This window comes from Kogia breviceps, chromosome 6 (genome assembly GCF_026419965.1).
Source record: "Kogia breviceps isolate mKogBre1 chromosome 6, mKogBre1 haplotype 1, whole genome shotgun sequence".
Classification (NCBI taxonomy): domain Eukaryota; kingdom Metazoa; phylum Chordata; class Mammalia; order Artiodactyla; family Physeteridae; genus Kogia; species Kogia breviceps.
The window spans coordinates 76,727,745-76,745,201 of record NC_081315.1 but is presented as its reverse complement, the minus strand read 5'-3'; the positions used below and the strand labels follow the sequence as shown (position 1 = coordinate 76,745,201).

Below are 17,457 nucleotides of genomic sequence, written 5' to 3'. Positions count from 1 at the left end.
TTGTCATTTTTTTCTAGGTATTTTTTGATTTCCTCTTTGATTTCTTCAGTGATCTCTTGGTTATTAAGTAGTGTATTGTTTAGCCTCCATGTGTTTGTATTTTTTACAGGTTTTTTCCTGTAATTGATATCTAGTCTCATAGTGTTGTGGTCAGAAAAGATACTTGATACAATTTCAATTTTCTTAAATTTACCAAGGTGTGATTTGTGACCCAAGATATGATCTATCCTGGAGAATGTTCCGTGAGCACTTGAGAAGAATGTGTATCCTGTTGTTTTTGGATGGAATGTCCTATATATATCAATTAAGTCCATCTTGTTTAATGTATCATTTAAAGCTTGTGTTTCCTTATTTATTTTCATTTTGGATGATCTGTCCATTGGTGAAAGTGGGGTGTTAAAGTCCCCTACTATGATTGTGTTACTGTTGATTTCCCCTTTTATGGCTGTTGGTATTTGCCTTATGTATTGAGGTGCTCCTATGTTGGGTGCATACGTATTTACAATTGTTATATCTTCTTCTTGGATTGATCCCTTAATCATTATGTAGTGTCCTTCTTTGTCTCTTGTAATAGTCTTTGTTTTAAAGTCTATTTTGTCTGATATGAGAATTGCTACTCCAGCTCTTTTTTGATTTCCATTTGCATGGACTATCTTTTTCTATCCCTTCACTTTCAGTCTGCATGTGTCCCTAGGTCTGAAGTGGGTCTTTTGTAGACAGCATATATATGGGTCTTGTTTTTGTATCCATTCAGCCAGCTTGTGTCTCTTGGTTGGAGCATTTAATGCATTTACATTTAAGGTAATTATCAATATGTAAGTTCCTATTACCATTTTCTTAATTGTTTTGGGTTTGTTATTGTAGGTCTTTTCCTTCTCTTGTGTTTCTTGCCTAGAGAAGTTCCATTAGCATTTGCTGTAAAGCTGGTTTGGTGGTGCTGAATTCTCTTAGCTTTTGCTTGTCTGTAAAGATTTTAATTTCTCTGTCAAATCTGAATGAGATCCTTGCTGGGTAGAATAATCTTGGTTGTAGGTTTTTCTGCATCAGCACTTTAGATATGTCCTGCCACTCCCTTCTGGCTTGCAGAGTTTCTGCTGAAAGATCAGCTGTTAACCTTATGGGGATTCCTTTGTGTGTTATCTGTTGTTTTTCCCTTGCTGCTTTTAATATTTTTTCTTTGTATTTAATTTTTGATAGTTTGATTAATATGTGTCTTGGCGTATTTCTCCTTGGATTTATCCTGTATGGGACTTTCTGCGCTTCCTGGACTTGATTAACTATTTCCTTTCACATATTAGGGAAGTTTTCAACTATAATCTCTTCAAATATTTTCTCAGTCCCTTTCTTTTTCTCTTCTTCTTCTGGGACCCCTGTAATTCGAATGTTGGTGCATTTAATGTTGTCCCAGAGGTCTCTGAGATTCTGGTCCTCAATTTTCTTCATTCTTTTTTCTTTATTCTGCTCTGCAGTAGATATTTCCACTATTTTATCTTTCAGGTCACTTATCTGTTCTTCTGCCTCAGTTATTCTGCTACTGATTCCTTCTAGAGAATTTTTAATTTCATTTTTTGTGTTGCTCTTCATTGTTTATTTGCTCTTTAGTTCTTCTAGGTCCTTGTTAAACGTTTTTTGTATTTTCTCCATTCTATTTCCAAGATTTCGGATCAACTTTACTGTCATTATTCTGAATTCTTTTTCAGGTAGACTGCCTATTTCCTCTTCATTTGTAAAGTCTGTTGGGTTTTTGCCTTGCTCCTTCATCTGCTGTGTGTTTCTCTGTCTTCTCATTTTGCTTAACTTACTGTGTTTAGGGTCTCCTTTTTACAGGCTGCAGGTTTGTAATTCCCGTTGTTTTTGGTGTCTGTCCCCAGGGGCTAAGTTTGGTTCAGTGGGTTGTGTAGGCTTCCTGGGCTTTCCGTGTTCTGGTGGATGAGGCTGGATCTTGTCTTTCTGGTGGGCAGGTCCACATCTGGTGGTGTGTTTTGGGTTGTTTGTGGCCTTATTATGATTTTAGGCAGCCTCTCTGCTAATGGGTGGGGTTGTGTTCCTGCCTTGCTAGTTGTTTGGCATAGGGGGTCCAGCACTGTAGCTTGCTGGTCGTTGAGTGGAGCTGGGTCTTGGCGTTGAGATGGAGATCTCTAGGAGATTATCGCCATTTGATATTACCTGCAGCTGGGAGGTCTCTTGTGGACCAATGTCCTGAACTTGCCTCTCCCACCTCAGAGGCACAGCCCTGACGCCTGGCTGGAGCACCAAGAGTCTGTCATCCACACGGCTCAGAATAAAAGGGAGAAAAAAAAGAAGGAAAGAAAGAAAAAGATAAAATAAAATAAAGTTATTAAAATAAAAAATTATTTAAAAAAAATTTTAAGTAATTATAAAAATGAAAGAAAGAAGAGAGCAACCAAACCAAAAAACAAATCCACCAATGATAATAAGTGCTAAAAACTAGACTAAAAAAGAAAACCAAAAAAACCGGACAGACAGAACCTTAGGACAAATGGTAAAAGCAAAGCTATACAAACAAAATCACACACAGAAGCATACACATACACACTCACAAGAAGAGAAAAAGGGGGAAAAAATATATATATATATATATCGTTGCTCCCACAGTCCACCTCCTCAATTTGGGATGATTGGTTGTCTATTCAGGTATTCCACAGATGCAGGGTACATCAAGTTGATTGTGGAGATTTAAACCACTGCTCCTGAGGCTGCTGGGAGAAATTTCCCTTTCTCTTCTTTGTTCGAACAGCTCCCTGGGTTCAGCTTTGGATTTGGCCCCCGCCTCTGCGTGTAGGTCACCTGAGGGCGTCTGCTCTTCGCTCAGACAGGATGGGGTTAAAGAAGCAGCTGATTCAGGCGCTCTGGCTCAGGCCGTGGGGAGGGAGGGGTACGAATGCAGGGTGAGCCTGCGGCGGCAGAGGCCAGCATGATGTTGTCCCAGCCCGAGGCACGCTGTGCATTCTCCCGGGGAACTTGTCCCTGGATCCCAGGACCCCGGCAGTGGCGGGCTGCACAGGCTCCCGGGAGGGGAGGTGTGGAGAGTGACCTGTGCTCGCACACAGGCTTCTTGGTGGCGGCAGCAGCACCCTTAGCGTCTCATGCCCGCCTCTGGGGTCCATGCTGAAAGCCGCGGCTCGCACCCATTTCTGGAGCTCCTTTAAGTGGCACGCTTAATCCCCTCTCCTCGCACACCAGGAAACAAAGAGGCAAGAAAACGTCTCTTGCCTCTTCGGCAGCTCCAGACTTTTTCCCGGACTCCCTCCCGGCTAGCTGTGGCGCACTAGCCCCCTTCAGACTGTGTTCACGCCACCAGTCCTCTCCCTGCAATCCAGTCGAAGCCCGAGCCTCAGCTCCCAGCCCCCGCCTGTCCCGGCGGGTGACAGACCTCTCGGGCTGGTGAGTGCTGGTCGGCACCGATCCTCTGTGCAGGAATCTCTCCACTTTGCCCTCTGCACCCCTGTTGCTGCACTCTCCTCTGTGGCTCCAAAGCTTCCCCCCTCCGCCACCCGCAGTCTCCGCCTGCGAAGGAGCTTCCTAGTGTGTGGAAACCTTTCCTCCTTCACAGCTCCCTCCCACTGGTGCAGGTCCCGGCCCTATTCTTTTGTCTCTGTTTATTTTTTCTTTTGCCCTACCCAGGTACGTGGGGAGTTTCTTGCCTTTTTGGAGGTCTGAGGTCTTCTGCCAGCATTCAGTGGGTGCTCTATAGGAGCAATCCCATGTGTAGATGTATCTCCGATGTATTTGTGAGGAGGAACATGATCTCCATGTCTTACTCTTCCGCCATCTTGAAGCTCCTCCCTCTATTTTATTTATTTTATTTAATTTATTTTTGGCTGCATTGGGCCTTTGTTGCTGTGCGCAGGCTTTCTCCAGTTGCAGTGAGCGGGAGCTACTCTTTGTTGCGGTGTGTAGGCCTCTCATTGCGGTGGCTTCTCTTGTTGTGGAGCACGGACTGTAGGCAGGCAGGCTTCAGGAGTTGTGGCATACAGGCTCACTAGTTGTGCTCATGGGCTCCAGAGGGCATGCTCAGTAGTTGTGGTGCATGGGCTTAGTTGCTCTGCAGCATGTGGGATCTTCCCGGACCAGGGCTCAAACCCGTGTCCCCTGCATTGGCAGACGGATTCTTAACCACTGTGCCACCAGGGAAGTCCATGAAGTCATTTTTATAGCAAAGGATTGGAAACTATAAATCTATCTATAGGAACGAGATTGCATAAATTATGGTATATTTACACAATGGGATACTATGCAGCTGATAAAAAATGAGGAAGGTTTACCTATATATACTGTGACAGAGATCTCTAAAAGATAGCACTTAAAGAGAAAGAACACTGTGGACTCTGGTGATAATGATGTGTCAATGTAGGTTCCTCAGTCTTAACAAAGGTATCACTCTGTGGGGGATAGTGATAATGGGAGAGGCGGTGCATGTACAGGGGCGTATGAGGGAAATCTCTGTACCTTTGCTCGATTTTGCTATGAACTTAAAACTGCTCTAAAAAAAATTAAGTCTATTATAAAGAAAACAAAGCACATTACAAAGCATTACATAAAGTACAATCCCATTTAGGTAAAATATAAAGCAAAGTAGAGATGTGTATATATGTATATAAGCAGATGAACAAAAAGGGGGCTGAAAGGATAAAAGACACACAAAAAAAGATGCAGTTCTTCCTCTGGGAAACGGGACAGGGACAGGGAAGAAGATATGGTGAAAAAAGACTTTAACCTTTTATTTTACATACTTGAACAATGTTTTAACTGTGTCCAGAGTAAATGCAGTCTTGTATTCCTTGTGCAGGGGAAAATGCACAAAATGCTACTATAACAAACAATAGACAGGATCAAAGATGAGCTAGGTGGCAGTCATCTTTAAGTCAAATGCTGGTTCTGAGAACTAACGACCTAAAATAATGTTTGAAACTAGAATTTTCTATTAGTTTCATTAAAACCATAATACAGAGTCCTACTAGAATGTCACTAAAGTAAATTAAATAGGATTGGTTTAATTTATGGTTAAACTGAAGACAAAAATGCTAAAACCTTAGCATAATTTAAAATTATATATATATATCTCATTTATTGAAATATAAAGATCTTCATTTACACGTTTTAAAACAAAAACATGAACGGGGCAATTTGTAATACAATTGTATCGGCAGACTCTTCCTATCGAGTTAGTTCTCCAACATTCACCACACCACTGTTTTGGGAACACTTATGTATTTTTCTCTTTATTATTTCTAAAATATAAATTTTGGACATTCAAAAGTGCAACAGTTAATGTGCCTGTGGGGAATATCACAGTTAAAAAAATATAAACAAAGGCAGTGATACAGCTTGTCATAAATGTTTTGGCAGTATTCTCCAAGTCTATATAGAAATACATATATACATATTGATGTATAACATCATTTTATCTCACGTCCCTCTTCACAAAAATAGGACCATTTTGTACAGATTGGCAGACCACATTTTAAGGACAGCATCAATCATTTAAAAAGTCACAAATTGTGTTTCTCAGGCCAACTTTGATTGTCTTCATAAAAATAGAAAGCAGGAAGGATTGACAAATTTTCATCTGGGGTCTTTGCAGGAGGCCAGAAAGGAAACAAATCTGTCATACATTGAAAACACTATTTAAGAGAGAAAAATAAATGCAGCCACATACAAATTCAGGTGACAGCATTCGTCAGGACTAGATCCTGCTGCTCTGAGAATTTTCATCCAGCCTCATGATGTCATGCAAGACTCAAAGGACATCAAAATGCAAAGCACCAACAAAAGGAGGCTGTACGAGGGACAGGGAGCGATAAACAGAGTGCTTGAGCTGTGATTCTAGAAACACAAATGTATTTCAAGTCTAATTGGCTCTACAGAACCTAGTCAGGTTTTCTTTTTAAATTGGCCAATCTGGCTCAGTCTTCACACTTACCATGAAAAAGGTGGGGCTTGCATTGAGATTACGCCAGTAGGTAGTCAAGTACCTTGTTATTGCTTCTACATCTTCCAAAGCATCACCTGCCATGAGTACGCACAGTGATTGCAATAATCACAGCCCATGTTTCATTCATATGGTGTCAGCAATTAAGTGGTATTGCACAGAATGCCAATGAACCCACAACAACCGGTTTGACGATCTGGATGGATGTGACAATCTGTCCTCCCATCTAACCCCAAAATATCAGTAAAACTTAAAAATTTTTTTCACCAAAATAGTGACCTGGTCATACAGAGACTTGGTACGCTGAATTGCATCATTTTTGTACATGCCTTTTGGTGGGAAACTGGTGGGGAGGGAGTTCAGTTCCCCATGCAGTGAGAAGATCTACTAAACCAAGATTTGGCTTGCTCAGTCTCAGCTAAGACTGTAAAATTAAATTAAGGGTAGCAATTGCCAGATATATAGCATTAAATGTCACTGACCCAAAGCCAAAGATTTAAATAGCAGTCTTCCTACGTGGTTGATTTCTATTTCAAATTATTTTTTTCCCATGGCAACTTCCTGTCATCTATGCCAGTGTTCCCCAAATCTGGCTGATCAGAATAGCCAGGATGTTTATAAAAATACAGGTCTCTGCTCCCCCGGACCTAATTAATTCAGAATCTCTCGGATGGGGACATAGAATCTCATGATTCTGGTTGCCAGTTACATATGGGGACCAAGGATCCAGGCTAAGGCTCACACAGCCTTCACTAAACAATGCCTTTATTGTCTCAGAGTTCCAAACTATTTCTCCTGGGGGTGAGAAATGAAGGAAGGGGGCTCCCGTTCAGGGCATCCTTCTGACTTTTTCAGGGTTCGCAGAATCAAAAATATATGTGTGTTGAGATCCACCAGAAATATCACCAGGCATGAAAAAAATCTCTGCAAATCCAGTCTTTTTGCTGACGATTACTTTTTCCACTGGGTAATAATATGAGCAGTCATGTTAGGCAGAGACTCATGCCTTCATATTGAGAACATTTAGGATTTAGGGGTTTTGTTTATTTATTCCAAATCGCATTACTTCAAAGGGCAGTTAATTGCTTTTAGTACAATGGATTAGGGAACTATTCAGTACATAGTTAAAAACTCTGACTTGCTGGAAGACACTACTCTTACTTTGTTCTCTATGTTCAACTAAATTTAATCCACTAAAGCTATAACCATATTTTATAGAGAAACATGTTATTTAATATAAATGTCAGAAACTGTCAAACTTGTCACCTACTTAGTAAGGATTTTTTTAAAATTGTGCTTTTTCTGTAGGGAAAACGTGTTACATATTACACATTTAGCGTTACTGATAACAGTAGCATTATTATAAACGTAGATTACAATATGAAAATGAGTTGTTGGGCTTATAAATGACCCAAATCTAATAAACAAAGTTGGTTAATTATTATCTTTTATCTCCTCAACACTAAAAAAAAAAAAAAAAAAAAGTAAAATGCTATAGTACCAGTACCTTTTAAGGTTCAAAAGTGGTTTTGCATGTACTTCATAAGAAAGTCCAACAGCAGCTGATACCAGGTTTCAAGCGTGAAGTACATGGGTGGACTGAGTGGCCTCTCCAGAAGTCCAGAGAAGAGAGTTAATACAAATCAAAACACATCCTTGGTTAGAGTTATTTACATAATTACAATGCTGGAGTTTTGTTGCAGTAAAAGTTGTGTACGTTGGAATCTCACCAATGCCCCTGAATCGCAAAGTTTGTCTCCTGTGGCCCGTTATTTCCTTGTCCATCTACCTCCATACTTCACATGCCAATGAGATGCTACTGAAGCATTGCCAGAGGCCACAACAAAAAAGTTCATTTCAGAATATCCCATTCATTCGTATTTAGAAGGCTCCCTGAGGCCCTTGGCTGGGAACTTCTCTTTACACATCATCCAAGTCCTCCCCTCAAACTCTGCATTGCAGTAAAGTGGTTTTCTTAAAAGGATCCAAGCTGGTTCCAGGAGTGGAAGGTCCCCTCCGAATCTTCCAGTTACAGGAAGCTGTCTTCCACCAGGTCCGAGGAGTCTATGCCAATGTCGTCCATCATGTCGATGTCCTCGATGGTCTCATCCTCTCTCTTGATGAAGGTAGAACTGCTGGAACCTGTCTCAATGGCACTCTCTTCAGAGGTCTGTGAGCTGGAGAAGGGAAAGAATAGAAAAGATCACAGTCAGACCAGCTAGGCCATAGGGGCATTTCCAAGGCAGCCCCCCAAACCCAGGCTACCCAGCCGGGAAAGATTTTGCCACCAAGCCGGACGCAGCCCCCATCACACTGCAGTGGGCCATATGGAAAACCCAGATCCACAGGTCATCTCCACACTTCAGCTTCCCTTCTCTTCTGCCAGATCTTCCACCAAAGTTGCTAACAAGCTGTGACAATTTCTATTTTCCCTACTCAACCCCAGTGGAAGAGGAAAGACGCAATGCCCGATCAAAATGACTGGGGAAGAAAAAGCAGAGGGATGAAATTGGGGCAAAGTGCAGCTGGGTCAGTCACTTGCTAGCCCTGAAAGCTCCTGAATGTCCAAACTGTGATCTCAGGATTTCACCCCATGCCCCAGGAATGCCCTCCTTCCCCTCCTCTTACATCCAATCCCCCCTTGAGTCCTAAAGGCCCAGGTGAAGGCTCTTTACTTACTAGAGTAGCATCTGAGAAGGGAGCTCTAGAGTCAGAAAGCCTTAGATCTGGAATGGTCCACCACTTACCAGCTGTGGGACTTTACACAAGTCCCTTAACCTCCTGAACTTGTTCCCTTGCCTATAAAATGAGATGACAACAGTGCCTGACAATATTCCTGTTTGTTAGGGAGCTTAAATACAGCAGTAAGGCAATAACCATACAGCACTGAGCAGAGTGCCTAGCACAAAATAAGTGCTCGATAAATGTTAGTTATGATTATTGTTGCTGTTATCCAAGCTCTGAATTTGAATAGGGCCCGGATATTAGATGATATCAAGGAATATTTGTCAATTTTCTCATGTGTGGTCATGCTCTTATGGTTATGTAGGAGAGTCTCCTTATTCTTAGGAGATGTGTGCTGGAATTTCAAATGATTTTATTTCAAGTGACTTAGCAAGAAAAAAAAGTATGAGTGTATGTTTGTGATACACACAACACCTACCATATATATGTATATTATATATATAATACATAGGTAAAGCAAATGTGATACAGTGTTAACAACAGCTAAATCTAAGTGTTAGATATATTCTTACAAATTTTCTGGACACTTAAAATTTTTCACAAAAATTTTTAGAAAATATTCTCTAGAGTCTCCAGACTGTCACTATTGCCTGTCTTCCCTTCTTTGAACTCTTACTGTCTTACTGTTATCCTGCCCTGTGTTGCTAAATTTTTATGTATCTCTTTTAGCTCCAAGCAGATTATCACCTGCTGATAGGCAGGACCATGGCTTCACCTCCTCATGGCGAGGCTGCAGCACCGTGCTACACTACACACACGGCATAGAAACCATACCATCAGCTGGGTGGCCACATGACAGAGTCTCACACATGCATACCAAAAAAGAGGCTCTCACCCCTTTCTTGCCTCTCTCCCCTCCTTTCCATATCAGTTTCCAAGCAGAGAACCAAGCCTGGCCAATAGAAGCCCACAGGAAGCAGTCTGCTACCCTCCACCATGGGGCCCCTGTGGCTCACAGAGGTCTTAGAACCTATGGGGCTACTGGACTGAGTTCCCCTTCATAACCCTCCAGATTGGGCCCTTCCTTAAGACTGAGCTTTTGCTCAGTTCATAGTCTGCACTCCACCTTCCCTCCCCACTTATACCCTGGTCCTACAGCCTCACTGTAAACCCTAGTCCACTTGGCTGGTCTTAATAAACATCTAGTCCTGGCAGCCTCTCTCCCCAGGAGGCCAAACCCAGTTCCTGGGACCTTGGCCAATGGCTGGACTGTGGGCACAGAAGAAGCTAGCTTCCACCAAGACTCAGCACCACATCATCCTTGCTGCTCATCAGGCTTCACAGACGGTGGTTCCTAATGCTGATGACTGGGCTTATTTCTGGTTCCCAAGCCATAGTGCTCATCTTGTAGCCCAGCACCTGACTCCTGATAGGCTCTGACCTAGCACCCCCAAGTCCTCTACAGCAAGGTCCTTTCTTCCTCAGGCCCACTCACCTCCCAAGGCCAAGCATCCGGAGCCTGAGGAGGGTGTTCCACAAGACCACCATGCTCACTCCTGCCTGCCTATACCCAGAGCATCCCAGATCTGGGATCCCCCATCTTTTATGGGCTGAATTGTATCCTACCAAATTAATATGTTGAAGCCCCAACCCCCAATGTGACAAATGTGGAGACAGGGCCTTTAAGGAGGTAATTAAGGTTAAACAAAGTCATAAGGATGGGGCCCTAGCCCAGTAGGATTGGAGTCCTTATAAGAAGAGACACCAGAGATGCACACACAGAAAAAGCCCACGTGAGGACACAGCAAGAAGGTGGCCATGTGCAAGCCAAGGAGAGAGGCCTTGAGAGAAACCAAACCTGCCAACACCTTGATCTTGAATTTCCAGCTTCCAGAACTGTGAGAAATTCCTATTGTTCAAGCCCCTTAGTCTGTGGTACTGCATTAAGGCAGCACAAGCTAAGACACTCACCATCTCCGCCCACCTGTCAGGGCCACAGTCTCACTGACCTAGTGTAGTCATTTGGGACATACTTTGTGTGATTCAGAGAAGACCAAATGTATCACCCTTACAGAAGTTCCAGTTTTCTAATACAACAACTACCTACCAACTAGAATTGCTCTCTCTGTGGAATACGTGTCAAATTCTGAAGTCCAGCCTTGTGTACCCCTAGAACAGTTCTTGGCACCTTACTTATGTTATTTATCCCAAAGTGATTTTCTAACTTTATTTAGAAGCAGAACTCCTTTTTTACAGTTGAAATATTCAGGGCCCTCAAACACAAAGTAACCAAATGGATGACAGATCTGGGGTATAGTGCTCCAAGACCCACTGTTCAACCTTCTTCCCACCCCCAAGAAGTTCTACAAAAACTACCCAAAACTTGGAGGAACACTGTTTGCTAAAGGAACATAAACACATTTAAAAATTGTTCTGAGCAGAGGATAAATAGAAAGGTAAGTCAGACAGCCCACTTTTCCCCATCTCCAAATCTCGTCACAAAAACAAACAAAAAAAACCTATACTTTTAAAATTACCTGGTGAATGAATACACATAAACAAGGGCCATCTATATCTTATACCTAAATTGGTTGAGAGAGGTCACAGTTATAAGCCTCCAAAATAATAATGTCATGTGCTTCTGCCTAAATATTTATATGTATTCAACTGAATGAGTGACAGCAATATCCTGAATGAAGAGAGAGAGAAACTCATAAGCAACTTGGACCTGAACCACCTACCTTCTCCTGCCTCTGTCCAAGGGTTATGCAAAGAGAGCAAGGAAGTGGGGCATGGCCCCTCCACCTGGACCATACAAACCGATGGTTCTAGTGCTGGCTGTGCATTAGTATCACATTGGTAATAAATTAATGGGTCTAGGTATGATCACCAGTGGCTGCTATTGTCACAAAAAGAGACAACGGTACAGCATGTACCTCCTTTATACAGCATCATCTTTGAAGCACACTTACCAAAAATCTACTGAGTCAGATCAAGCCTCTAGACTAACTACCAATTTCCAACAAATATAGGAGACAGAAGCATATGATAAAATTCACAACAGTAATGCAAGCAGCAAAATTCTGAATGTGGGAACTCTACACAAACAATATGCAAGGGGGCTAAAAGAAGCAGAATGAACTTATAGAGCTCTATCAACCAAAGTCAATGTGTGATTCTTATTTAATGAGTCTTGAACAGAACAAACTAAATGTAAAATAATATTTATGAGAGAATCAAGGAAATTTGAACACTGACTGGATATCTGATGTTTTAACTATTTATTTTCAATTTGGGGGGGTGAAATAATGGTACTGTAGTTATTTTTAATAAGTATAGTTATTTTTTAAAATAGAGCCCTTATCTTTTTGAGATATATGCTGAAATATTATGGATGAAATGATATGATGTCTAGGATCTGCTTCAAAATAATCCAGAGGGAAGTGGTAGAGGAATAGATATGGCTATGCAAGCAGACAGGTCATGGGTTCATTAACAGTGAAGTTGAGTGGTGGGTACCTGACAGCTCACTATACTGTTTGAATTATGCACATTAGAAATCTTTCATAATACAAAGTTAGAAAGAAAGAAAGAACAAATCAGCCAGAGAGTGCTTGTGCCTCACTCCCAGAGATTATCATTTGTTGGTCTGGGTGAGGCTTGTATAGCAGTAGTTATCACATCTCCCCAGGTGGTGCCAACTTGCAGCTACGGTTAAGAACCGCTGATGGGGACTTCCCTGGTGACGCAGTGGTTAAGAATCCGCTTGCAAATGCTGGGAACATGGGTTTGAGCCCTGGGTGGGGAAGATCCCACATGCCGCGGAACAACTAAGCCCGTGCACCACAACTACTGAAGCCCGCATGCCTAGAGCCCGTGCTCCGCAACAAGAGAAGCCACCGCAATGAGAAGCCCACGCACCACAACGAAGAGTAGCCCCCGCTCTCCACAATTAGAGAAAGCCCAGGCGCAGCAACAAAGACCCAACATAGCATGAATGAATGAATGAATAAATGAAACCACTGATGTAGCGTCAAATAGCCCAGTACAGCCCACCTCTCAACCTTCTCCTCGGTTTGAATTAAGAAACTAAATAAGAAAACAGCAAGAAGGATTTCTCTGGCGGTCCAGTGGTTAAGACTCCAAGCTTCCACTGCAGGGGATGTGGGTTAGATCCCTGGTCAGGGAACTAAGATCCCACAAGATCCCACCCACATGCTGCGGGGCCAAAAAAGAAAAGAAAAAAGAAAAAAAAAGCAAGAGAGGCTTATATTATTTCAGTAATCGTAGTTGCTGTGTCAGTTTGATCAAATTACTTGAGGACTTAGGTCAAAGGTTCTCCATCAGGGAAACATGTCCCTTCTTGCCCTAGACCTCCATCAGCTCCAGGGAGCAAATATAGGCAGTACACTATTTGACACTGGTCTCAGCAATTTTTTTGGATCTGTCTCCTCAGCCAAGAGCAACAACAACAAAAATAAACAAATGGGACCTGATCAAAGCTTGTGCACAGCAAAGGAAACCAATAACAAAATGAAAAGGGAACCTACTGAATGAGAGAAGATATTTGCAAACAATATGTCTGATAAGGGATTAATAACCAAAATACATAAAGAACTCATACAACTCAATATCAGAAAAACCCAAACAATCCAATTTAAAATTGGGCAGAGGACCTGAATAGGCATTTTTCCAAAGAAGGCATACAGATGGTCAACAGGCACATGAAAAGATGCTCAACATCACTAATCATCAGGGAAATGCAAATCAAAACCACAATGAGATATCACCTCATGCCTGTCAGAATGGCTATCATCAAAAAGACAAGACATAACAAGTGGTGGTGAGGATGGAAAAAAGAAAACCCTAGTACATTGTCAGTGGGAACGTAAATTGGTACAACCACTATGGAAAACAATATGGAGGTTCCTCAAAAAATTAAAAATAGAACTACCATACGACGCAGCAATTCCACTTCTCGGTATTTATCCAAAGAAGATGAAAACACTAATTCGGAAAGATACATGCACCCTAGTATTCTTAACAGCATTATTTACAATAGCCATGATATGGAAGCAACCTAAGTGCCCATCAACTGACGAATGGATAAGGAAGATACGGTATATATACACAATGAAATACTCAGCCATAAAAAAGAATGAAATCTTGCCATTTGTGACAACGTGAATGGACCTGGAGGGTGTTATACTTAGTGAAATGAGTCAGAGACAAATACTGTACGTTTTCACGTATACGTGGAATCTAAAAAAACAAAACAAATTAACAAACAAAACAGAAACAAACTCACAGAGAAAAAACTAGTGGTTACCAGAGGGGAGAGGGGCAAAGTAGGTGAATGGGATTAAAAGGTACAAACTACCAGTTATAAAATAAATAAGTCACAGAGATGTAATATACAGCACATATAGGGAAATAATCTATAATTTATAATAACTTTATATGGTGTATAATCTATAAAAATATCCAATCACACTTGACACTAATATAATATTGTAAGCCAACTAAATTTGAGTAAACAAAACAAAAAAAAATGTAAAGAATCACCTGGGAAGCATTTTCAAAACTAAACAGACCCCTGGGGGTTCTGGCACTGGCTCCCCCAGGACAGATTCAGCACCAGGAGGGCCTCACAATGGGGCAATAGCTCCTCCCCTTCAGGTGCGCTGGGGGAGGGGAGGGGAGAGAGCTCGGCAGGAAGCTGAGGTCTCGTGTCTACCTGTGTCTGTTCCTTTTGCCCAGGTCTTCCTCCTCAGGAACAGGGTCGATGTCAGGCAGAGGGATGATGTAGCCACTGTCCGCGCTCAGCCTCTGCTCGTCGAGGCCACCCTCCCAGTCCTTCAGCTTGTCCTCCTCATTTTTGTAGGTGACGCCAATGTAGGCGTTGTCAGAGTCCACGCGCATACGTGCCACGGCGGGATGGTCACTCTTCAGGAAGTCCAGGTGGATCTTTTCATAACTCTGCAAATGTTCATTTCACATAGTTACTTACACAAGGGTTACTGATAGAACTGCAAAAAAAGGACACAGATGCTCAGAACTTACTATTTTTAAACTGTTGATAACTGAAGGAGAGTCAGATGTTAACTGTTCCCCAGAGGTGTGTAACATGAAGAAACGGCCATCAGTGGCAGAGATCTCCTGCTGGTAGGTCTTGAGATACCAAGAACCCCTTCTCAGTCAGTAGCTACCACTGTGCCGTCATACGCACACACTCCCTTCTCTGGGACTAGCATGGGCCCTTCTCGTCCCCATCACATAGTCTCTCCAGAGCTTGGATGGGTCCCAATAAGAGGTGAATATGGCTTCCACTGGGAGCACCATACCAGAAGTCTTCCTGATCCCCAAACATTGGAGAAATTTAATTCAAAACTTAGGGACCATTGATCTAAAAAAGACCCCGGGCTTCCCTGGTGGCACAGTGGTTTAGAGTCGCCTGCCGACGCAGGGGACACGGGTTCGTGCCCCGGTCCAGGAAGATCCCACATGCAGCAGAGCGGCTGGGCCCGTGAACCATGGCCACTGAGCCTGCGTGTCTGGAGCCTGTGCTCCGCAACGGGAGAGGCCCATGTACCGCAAAAAAATAAAATAAAAAATAAATTTAAAAGACCCCATTTTCAACAATAGTTCCAGTCTGTTCCCATCAACGCAATTTCACCAACTAGAGTGTCTCTGACTTTCCTATCGTTAATTACCTTCCTTCCTTCTGCCTCACTTATGGCAGTTGTAATGGGCAGTGAGATAATCGATAAACAAAAGTATTTAACTTCCAGTTCAGCTAACACCGCTCTTCCTTGACAAGAAGAGAAGCAATAAGTATGGAAAACCTACATGGTGACTGAATCTAAGAAACTGAGTTTATTACACAAGTGTGTCTTGGTTTCCTTCTCAGCATCTCAGCAAAAATTTGTTTCATTCATTACCGTATCCTGCTTGGTTCCATGAAATTATATTTGTTCCTTTGAACAATGCTTCCTATTCCACAGAAAACCAGCTGGAGCCACAGATAACAGCTGAGGTTGTTCCTTGCAGTCAGCTGGTAAAAGCCAATTTCGCATGGATTTAAGTGCATTCAAATTAGCGATTTAATGGCTGTGGATGCTCTGAGACTTCTAACTGCACAGTTGCTTCAGATACTGAAACATATGGAGAATGAAGTGCTTACAGGTGTTGCACACTTAGGAGGAAAGAGAGCCGTGCAGGAAGAGGAGGGTTTCTACACATCATTGCTACCAAGGGCCCCGGGAGCACTCCCTGAAGCCCCGGCCACTGGATCACACAATCTTTTTCCTCCTTTGAAAATGCTCCTTTAAAATAGTGTTGAACAGTACTGCTCTCCTGTGTAATGACCAGCTGTTGTCTCCTCCCTTTGTCCATTCCTTTCCACTCACCCATCTTAAGAGGCTCAGACAAACCTTTTTATATTGTCCAGGCAGCAGATTCTCCACAATCTCACTCAGGTGGTAAAAGGAGGGTCTCTTCTCTGGCTCACTGTTCCAGCACTTCACCATGATCTCGTAGCTGAAGAAGCACAGGACTCACAGTGGGTACAGGGAGGAATGTCAGGGCACCCCCTACCCCCACAGACCCACTGGGCATGAACACAGGTCCACGGGATAGCAAGGGGGCTCACACTTCACTGGTGGCGTGGTCAGGCTTGGCCATCCGGTACCCACTCTTGATCTTATTGTAGAAAGTAGAATCCACCATCATGCCAGGGTAGGGTGTGCCACCTGAGGACCCAAAGAGAAAATGACCAGGGCTGATGAGTGTGTGGTACACTGTTGAAACACTTGGCACCTCTAGAAAATGTTTGGGGATCCCCGCCTTGAAGTATCGGTTCTTCCAAAGAAATTAAGTGTTACCATCTGCTTGATTTCACAGCCTTGCCCAAATCTTAAATTTAACCAGGACTTCTAGGTTGATCAAGTCCAGACACCCTAGGCAAAAATACTCCATGTCTAGAAAAAGCACAAAAGTGTTTTTCAATGTTTCTGACTACTGGATCTATGAATACAAAGCAAAATAGAAAAGCCAGAGAAATTCTGAATCACTGAGGCCAAGAAAGTCTTTTTCATCAGAAATGTTCAAATAATTAAGGCAGAAGTCTTGAAATGTCTAGATAATTCTCTGTTTGTAACAGAATACGAGACTCAGTTAAGCCACACACTTGGATGATCCAGTGACATCTATGGAGAGATGAACTAGGATCGAAAAAGGAGAACAGGCAGGGAAAGCCCTTTACTGTCACATCAGGACAATAGTGGATTCATGAAACATTTCACATTTTTGTGGCCAAGGCCAGGTCAAGTTTAGTTTCCTTCCAAAACTATTCCAGGACTCCTCTGTTCTCTGGGCTTGCATTACAATTTTAAATCAGGACCACACAGCTTATCATTAAATGTGTAAGTTTCATCTCCCCAGGTGAACTGTCTGGAAGTCAGGGTCGTGAATCACCCCCTGGCAGGGCCCTCACCTGGTAGCTCGGGGCACCTGTGTTCTTCAGTAACCAGTGCCTGACTTACTGAATGACTAGAAGGTTTCTCTCCTTCCAGAATGATGACCAGGAAGGGAGTCACCATTCCCCTTCCCCCACTGCACTACTTTCACTGAGTGTCCATCACCATGAGTTGAGGGAGGGCGAATTCCCACTGGTGAACCCACTTAACCCAAAGTCCAAGGTGAAGAAGCAGCGGGTGAGTGGATGTCATCGGGAGCATTTCCAGTAGGAGACAGTCCCTCTGATGTAGCTCAAAGGAGAAGGGGGGCAAAGGCCAGGGGTGAGGGCACAGCTCCCCAAG

The 17,457-nt window shown here is 42.8% G+C and overlaps 1 protein-coding gene across 9 annotated transcripts in view; it reads right to left on the bottom strand.

Moving 5' to 3' along the window:
• Positions 1-5,062: 5,062 nt before the first annotated feature.
• The window catches only part of PDGFRA (platelet derived growth factor receptor alpha), a 46,230-nt gene continuing 33,835 nt past the window's right edge, over positions 5,063-17,457 (bottom strand). For all 9 annotated transcript variants that reach the window (XM_067036093.1, XM_059067623.2, XM_067036096.1 and 6 more), the window contains 4 exons: positions 16,290-16,389; positions 16,072-16,177; positions 14,376-14,617; positions 5,063-8,130 (listed from right to left, as the gene is read on the bottom strand). In XM_067036093.1, coding sequence (XP_066892194.1) covers positions 7,983-8,130; positions 14,376-14,617; positions 16,072-16,177; positions 16,290-16,389 — 596 coding nt within the window. In that variant the 3' untranslated portion in view covers positions 5,063-7,982. The remainder of the gene's footprint in view (positions 8,131-14,375; positions 14,618-16,071; positions 16,178-16,289; positions 16,390-17,457) is intronic.